At 38.4% G+C, this 8,388-nt stretch overlaps 1 protein-coding gene across 1 annotated transcript in view; it reads right to left on the bottom strand.

Annotated features, from left to right (window-relative positions):
* The window catches only part of LOC106523637 (neuroepithelial cell-transforming gene 1 protein), a 17,906-nt gene that overhangs the window by 3,500 nt on the left and 6,018 nt on the right, over positions 1-8,388 (bottom strand). Inside the window, exons 4-11 of the mRNA XM_014017130.1 lie at positions 4,360-4,467; positions 4,112-4,279; positions 3,967-4,029; positions 3,779-3,875; positions 3,614-3,690; positions 3,272-3,529; positions 3,017-3,187; positions 2,713-2,899 (exon numbers count right to left, since the gene is read on the bottom strand). Of these exons, the coding sequence (XP_013872584.1) occupies positions 2,713-2,899; positions 3,017-3,187; positions 3,272-3,529; positions 3,614-3,690; positions 3,779-3,875; positions 3,967-4,029; positions 4,112-4,279; positions 4,360-4,467 (1,129 nt within the window). The remainder of the gene's footprint in view (positions 1-2,712; positions 2,900-3,016; positions 3,188-3,271; positions 3,530-3,613; positions 3,691-3,778; positions 3,876-3,966; positions 4,030-4,111; positions 4,280-4,359; positions 4,468-8,388) is intronic.

The following is an 8,388-nucleotide window of genomic DNA, read 5'->3' as shown; positions in this document are numbered from 1 at the left end:
AAAATGTGAGATAAAGCTCTCCTTTTTAAATTTTATTGGTGCATTTTTAATTGAATTTATTGGTCCATTTATATATTTCTGCCTTTTTTTTCCTAGTTATATCAGTGTCGGCCCTCCATACTGTAGAACTTGGTAATTCAATGTCTGAATCAGGTGTGTTGGAGCAGGGAAAAACATAAAACCTGCAGGGCTGCGGCCTTCGAGGACCAGGATTGCCCACCCCTGCTTTAAAGATATATTTTATCACAATCCAGAAAAAACAACCCTCACCACAGATCTAATTATTTGACTTTAAGAAAAGATCATTTAAGTTGATTCTCTGTGGCTCTTTCTGCGCACCAACATCAAAGATTACTGAAAAAAAAAAGTAATTTTCTTGACTAGAAAATCAGCCAGTTGTCACGAAAAGAATGCACTAAACCCAGTGACAAGAAGAGAAACCAGAAAAACTATTTTACATTTCAAGTATTATTATTATTATTATTATCTTTGGGGCTGGATAAAATGCTAATAAGGGCCAGATTTGTCCTGTGGGCCTTGAGTTTGACCGGTGTTTTAAATAAAAGAAATGTGTATTTAAAGTCATTAGGTTCTTCCTCAGAAAGTACTGGGTATCTTTACTCAGTATCGGTGAGTACCCAAACTGAAGTACTTGTACTAGGTTTGAGAAAATCTTGTACTGGGACACCCCTAAAGGCAAGTAGTTCCAGTGTAATTTGCACATATTTCAATAGAGTTTTTATCATGTGAAAAATAACTTATTAGATGTGTGTTGTCATCATTTTAAGAGGGAGAAAAAAAGCTTTCTAAAAAATGTAATGCATGCCGTACGGTGAGCCGACAAGATTTCTTTGTATTTGAACCAGCCTGAAAGCTTTCGGATCAGGAACACATCCAACAGTAATCATCGCCGACAGACTTTCTGTCGCTCAAACCAAAGTCAAACAATGAAACAAATAAAAGACATGAAGTTTGATTCAACTCTTTAAAATCATTCATCCCTCCCACTCACAGCTTAGACAAGTTCAGGCACTGACAAAAGAACAAACAAAAAACTGAGCAGGCTTCCTGTCTTCAGCAGTTTTCAATCTACCAACTTGTTTCCAGATTCAATTTTTTAGTACTCTGTCAATTTACATACAGTACTTTTCCTTTTTATTTACTGTCACTTTGCAGTTAAATAAACTAAACAGATCAGGCGTTATTAGCTCTACACTCCAAACATTGTTAAAAAACAAAAACTGTAACAATATAGAGACAGATTTTCTTAACTTGTACCTGACAGGCTACACATGGTGAAGAGTTAGAATCTAAAAATAAAAGCACCTGTTTGTTTCAGCAATCTGTTTTTAGAAAAACTTAATTGTTTTTTCTTTAACTTTGTAAACACAATTGTTTTTCCTTATTTCCACACTTAACTAGACTTAAAAAAACACTAAACTGGCCAGGATACAGTGGTGATATGCATATTAACGAACTATAATTACCGTAGAGAAGCAACAAATTATTTTAATGGTATTTTAATCATTTTTCTTCAAAGCAGAAGTCTTGAGCAAGTCAGTGAAAGAAAATTTAATAATTAATAACTTATTGGTCGTGTCAATACTTGCTGTAACTCAATTATTATGAGCTTGACTAACATAAGACTCAGTGTTACACTTTAGCAGTCCCAGTTGTGGAGGCACTGGTACAGCTGTCTTTTATAGGTGTTTTTTTATGTTTTTGGGTTTTATTTTATGGTTGATCTGCTTCTCATGTTGTTTTGTGGACCTTGAGTGTGTAATAAAGTTTGAATAATATAAGTAAGGGCCCAATATGATATTTCAGATTAGTTTAGGATCAAAATAAAAATGCTTGTGTGTTTGTTTTAATATAAACTTACAAACCTTTACCTATACTATATACTTTAATATAATTTAATACAATTCTCCACTTCAAAAGCCTTCAAATATGTAGTTTGTTTCAGTTTGGTGATTAATGAACTGGCCTGGCTACAGCCTAGTTTTATTTCCAAAAATCAGTTTTTATTACCGGTAATCTAGACCAGAGGTCTTCAGCTCAGTTCCTCCGGACCCACTGTCCTGCAGGTTTTAGATGTTCCCCTGCTTCAACTCATTAAATGACCTACTCAGAATATCATCACGTTTAGCAGAAGCCTGTCAATCACTCAGTCATTTCAGCCAGGTGTGTTGAAGCAGGGAAACAACCAACACATGCAGGACAGTGGGTCAGGAGGATGATGACATCAGGAATTACAGTCCAATATTTAAAAAAAGGGAAAACGAATAAGTTTCTGAATGACGCCAAACAGCAGAGCAGAGAAATGGTCAGTTTTAAAGAAAATGATAAAACAAAGGATTATTTCTGAAGACGTGTTTTAGAGAACTTGGATTTAAATGAATATTAGAAGATTATAGGCAACTGCTACATCAGAGTATTTATGAACTCACTTTTATGCAAATCTCAATTATGGCAAAAAAAGTAATTATTTTCACTTATTTTGCACTGCAGCTTGTGTTCATTCTGATTCATTTACTACACATGATCTGCTCCGGTGGACAGACCCTCCTCCTGTTCATGAAAGCTGCAACATGTGATAAAATAGATACAAGTCACAAGACCTGTCTAATGTGTGCAGAGGTCATCCTGCAAAGACAGGTGGAAAACAAAGTGTTGAACTGAACCGAACACTGCAGGTCCAGCTCAACTCACCTTTCTCTCCATTGGTGAACGCTCCCCTGAAGGACCCCCCCGTGCGGACCTCTCCGTCCTGGAGGTCCTCCAGAGCCAGGTTTCTCACCGGGATGGGCTGTCGGTACACCTGGAAGCAGCTCCTGTCGTTACGGGTCACGGGCCGGGTCAGAACCAGGAGCTCAGAGAAGAGGAACACGTGCAGTCTCTGAAACGCCACGTGAACAGAGGATGAAATGAAGCGTTGCAAACAACAACAACAACAACAAAAATTTAAAAAAAGCACGAGAGCAGAAATGAGGAAATTTAAAATCTTTGTACCCACCAAACCACTCTTTGTGCGCAGCTCGCCGTGACAAAGTAGGGTCTTACATTTGTCTAGGAGAGGGTCCCGCTGCTTATCATCCAGAAACTCCAGTTTGTCTATATAATACTGGCACTCAGACTCGCCTTTTCTCACATTAATATCAGACAAAATGTCCTGGATTATAGTGATCTGAAAGAAACACAGACAAGTTAAAGAGGAAAGTCACATTTGGACAGATTTGCTCAAAGCTCGAGCAGGTGAAAGCAAACGTACGGCTCTCTCCAGGTTGGCTATGTCGGGGTGGTCGGGTGGCGTGTGTCTGAGGATCTCTCGCAGCAGCAGCGGGTACTTCACCAGGCGTGACCGCGGGATGTCCAGGAAGCTCCACAGGTCCAACTTCCTGCTGAAGGGCGACTCCAAACAGCGCTGCAGGAAGTCCTGCACCCGCCTGTCCTGCTTCTTCTGGTCCAGCAGGGCCTTGGCTGCCAGCTGGTTGCTGCAGTAAGTTTTGTAAGCATTCAGACCAGGCAGCTGGGGAAAGATACAAACAAATGAAAAAAAAAGTGCACCCTGCAGAAAACGATGTCTATTTGTTTTGTCTGGATGAGCACATACCCAGTCTATTATGATGTGTCCGACCTGAGCTACTGTTCCGTCAGGCCCAGTTCCTTCTGTTAGCTTCATGAGCAAGTCTGCAGATTAAATAAATAAATTAAAAAGCCTCACATGGTCAAACACTCTGGTTACAGTCAGTTAGTTTATGGGTGGGCAGCGACTCACACTCATGTAAGGGGATGTAGGCATCCAGATCACCAAATATGTGAGCCAGCTCCTCCTCTGTCATGATGCAGAGCTTCAGCATCGAATCGTGGTACGCCTAAACGGAGGACAAAAATGCAGCAAAACATCAACAAAAAAAGGATTGATGCTGTATTTCTCAGAATGAATCTCCAATGAATATTTCTAACCTTTCGTGCAAGCTGAAGATCCTCGATGAGATCCTGCTCTCCCCTGAAGAGCTCGTAAATTGCCTGAAAAGCAAAACAATAAGTTATGGATAAATTTGCTTAAAACCCTCTTTTACCAACATTTAAAAGCACTGAACTGAACCACCTCCTGTCTTTTGATCTCTTTAGTAGAGAAAGTGTTCTTCTGATGGACGTCCAGCGTCTCGGACCACAGAGTGCTGTTCCTGCGTTTGGAGGGAGTCGGACCTGAAGCCTTGCTGGTAGCTCTGCGAGTCATCGCCGGTGACTTCATGTCGCTGCGTAAAGACATTGACTGGGGAGCAGATGTGTGTTACAACCAAAACACAAAGCTAGTTCCTTTCAGACAAGACGGTGCTGAGAGTCGGAGCGCACCTGGATTGTGTGGCCGAAACGCCGCACAGCTCCATGTTTCGAGGGAGACATCAGGTTGACGAGGGAGGAAACTTTGGCCAGTGGTCGCACGCGTTTGCTACTGGGTTCCTGAAAAACATAAATAAACTCAGCCGAGTTCTCCTTAAACTCAATAATATTGAATAAACTGAATATTTTGAGGATTTAAATTATAATCCAAGTGTATGGGATAAGTCTTGTGCCAGCAGGAATTGAATTTGAATTGCTCAGATTGAATCTGAATGTGCATAATTTGAAATTGAATGCATTGGTTTGAAAATGAATTTCACTGAATTGAAACTGAATTTAAAGTTTTGCATCTGAATTAATTTGCTTTGAAACTGTATTTTGGTTCATTAAATATTCAGTTTGACTACTTTCAAATTCAGTTCCATAATTCAGATTTTTGTGTCACATCCTGGTCCTTGAGAAAGCCAGCCAGAGCAATCAAACACAGATCCACAGATTTATGTTTCACTTTGGTGACGTTTCCCTTCTGTATGTAACAGAGTTGATGCAATCCACCATAAAAGTGACAAAAACAGACAAAGCTATTTTATAGCAGTTATTAATTTTACCTAAATGTAGAAAATGATACATTTACATCACATCATGGATCACATATTATTCGGATGCTGCAGCTGACTGATCCACTTTTACGGTGGATTGCATCAACTGTGTTACATACAGAAGGAAAGATTCACTGAAGTGAAACATAAATCTGTGAATCTGTGTTTGATTACTCTGGCTGGCTTTCTCCAGGACCAGGATGTGTGACACAAAAATTTGAATTTTGAAAATGAAATTGAATTATGGAACTGAAAGCGAAAGTAGTAAAATTTAATTTTTAATAAACCAAAATACAGTTTCAAAGCAAACTAATTCAGATACAAAACTTTAAATTCAGTTTCAAACCATTAAATTCAGTTTCACTTTAGTGAAATTCATTTTCAAACCAATGCATTCAATTTCAAATTATGCACATTCAGATTTAATCTGAGCAACTCAAATTCAATTCCTGCTGGCACAAGATTTATCCCATAGAGGTGCTCTCACAAGGTCCTTTATAAGAAATTTAATCATTTAAAATCTTCAAATTACCTAAATGAAATATTTAAAAGGTTTTGATAAAAACATCAGTTAAATATTTTCGGGAGACATCATGTGGAGCAATAGTTACAAGTTCCACGAATAACTAAAGTAAAACAACAACAAAAACCTAACAACTCCAAACTATAAATATCTTTGTAGAGCCTCTGACCTGTCCATCCTGTATTATCTGTAACAGGATGTCAAAATCAGCAGGAAATAGGGCTGCAACTAACGATTATTTTAATAATCGATTAATCTGTTGATTATTTTTTCGATTAATCGATTAATCGGCCAAATAATTAAAACGCTTAATTAAATGAATATGAGTAGATATAAATTAAGCTAANTTTGATTGTTTTCACCTGTTTTTTTTCTCACCTCAGTCTACTTATTGATAATTCTGAGCACCTGTGTTGGCCACAGTGACTCACCCTTTAAGAGCCACCCTGCAAAATCAGTCAGTGTTGGTTAACTTGCTGGCAAGACCCAAATTGCAGCAGCTCTTCAAACCTGTGTAAACACTGATCCAGTAACAAGGTGTTTAATCCCTCCAAAATCTGAGGACAACTTTAATCAGTTGTGGAAGTTATGGAGCTATGCTGAAGCCGAATCAAACACAAAGAAAGTCTGCTGGAACCGACGCCCAAAAGCTTTGTGTAGTCATGTCGTTCCCCACTGCAGTAACTTCTCGTCAACACAAGCAAAACTAAAACCATAGAACTTAGACAAACCAGCTACTCTAAAAACTCACTCAACTACAAAAACTCCTTGGATGTGGAGTTTTTTTGTATGAGGTGTTTATTTTTGTGTAGGAGTGGGTTTTTTCCCTTCTCTTTGGATGTATTTGTATCAAGTATCACCTTGACATGCATCAACCTTCTTGCACTTGTAAAGACAAGTCAACCTCATTTTTGTGTGGAGTCAAGCCTCCTACAACTTCTTTGCTTGTTAGCCAAGCCTGAACTTTTGAAGAACAGTGGTTTTAACACCACACATCGACACTGGGGGTGGAAAAAGGGATATATTTTGTATTGTTTTGCATTTATATTCTATTTTGTTTTGTTCTATTTTTGTAAATATACTTGAGAAAACTATTTCATTTTTGTCTGTGCTCATTTCCTTTGTTAAACATTTTGTCACTGATTATTTATTTAAGGTTAAACGGGGTGTGTAGTTATATTTTATGTAATCTACATGTCCTGGTGTGATAGGTTAAAACCTAAAACTAATTCTAAACCATATATTAATAACAGTTAAACATCATCAGCTGGTTAAAACATATAAGTCAGGAGGGAGACCTGACTGGCGCCCAACAACAATTATTCAAAATTAGTAGCAATAAACCCATCAAAAACAGGAATCGTCAAAACTTGTTCTAACAAATATATTCTTTTATTTTGAGCACAGCTTCAACTTCTGCTGTAATTAGGGCTGCCACAAATGATTATTTTTATAGTCGATTAATCACCGATTATTTTTTTCCGAGTAGTCGACTAATCAGATCATACGTTAATTGAATATACAACATAGAGCTTATCGCGCCAGAATGCAGCTGCTATTATATAACCATCATTAAATTTTAGCTATATGCTAACTAAAAATAATTGCTGTGGAAGGCAGGTTCTGCTCTGCAGATATTGCACAGGTTTCTCTTTCATGTTCTTAAAATGATCCCACACTTTTGAGCTCCGTTGTCAGGTAGCCATGATACCAGAGCCTGTCTGTATAATGTCTTGTGACGTCCACGGTCTACCCCAGTTACCACTACTGTGCATGTGTGTCAAGGACAGAAAGGCAGATGTGGCAGTGGAAGGTGTCAAAGCAGTTTGGAGAGAAAAACAAAGTAAAAAACAACAACAACAAAAAAAGAGAAAACGATTAATCGATTATTAAATTAGTCATCGATTATTTTAATAATCGATTAGTCGTCGATTAATCGTTGCAGCCCTAGTAGGAAATATTTATTGTTTACCTTATGAGGACCCCACCCCCACCCCCACACACACACACCCCGCTTTCTTTGAATGCTGCCAGTTGAATGTAAATGAGATTTTCTCCAGTCTTAGTAGACGAGGTTTGTTGCCTGACTCAGAATGAGTTGCTGTAAAGAGCGATGAAGTCTCAGTTCATGTTCTTCTTCAAACTGTTCGGCGCCTCGAAGCAGCCGAAGAGTAGAGCCGGTCAAAATTACTCCAAAATGTAACACATAAGCGTGCCACCAATGGTACCTATTACACCTATCAGTAAAATATTAAGGTACTGGGTAATCAGAATACAAAGAATGAATCTCTGTGAGTGGGTAGTAGGGGTGGGAATCTTTTACTCTCTCACGATTCAATTCAATTCTGATTTTTGAAGCCACGATTCGATTCAAAATCAATTTTTTAAATCTGATAATGTGAGCCCATTTGTTGTGTTCCCAAAGTGCTTCATCTTCATTTAGCAAACCTTGCACAAAGTGAAGCTCACGTCAAACTGGAACTTATTCAGTAAAAACCAAAATGAGTCCGTTGGGTCAGTTGAATCTCTCTTTCCTCCTATTTTGTAGTTTCCTCTTTGTTTTGGTGCTTTCTGTGCATACATACCTTTCAGAACCAGCTGCAAGGCGACATCAGTACGGCCCATGTAGTTATAAAATGGAGGCTGACAGCCATTGGATTTGCTTGATTTTTTATTTTAAAATTTGATTTTAGGACATTTGAAATCTGAATCTTTGTAAATGAAAATCATGATTCTGATGTGAACTGATTATTTGGTGCACCCCTAATGGGTAGGTAGGTGGGTAGTTGTGTGTGTAGGTAGGTAGGTGGGTAGTTGTGTGTGTAGGTAGGTAGGTGGGTAGTTGTGTGTGTAGGTAGGTAGGTGGGTAGTTGTGTGTGTAGGTAGGTAGGTGAGTAGTTGTGTGTGTAGGTAGGTAGG

Source organism: Austrofundulus limnaeus, unplaced genomic scaffold (genome assembly GCF_001266775.1).
Source record: "Austrofundulus limnaeus strain Quisiro unplaced genomic scaffold, Austrofundulus_limnaeus-1.0 Scaffold162, whole genome shotgun sequence".
Lineage (NCBI taxonomy): Eukaryota > Metazoa > Chordata > Actinopteri > Cyprinodontiformes > Rivulidae > Austrofundulus > Austrofundulus limnaeus.
The sequence above is the reverse complement of the archived record's forward strand: the minus strand, read 5'-3'. Positions and strand labels throughout refer to the sequence as shown.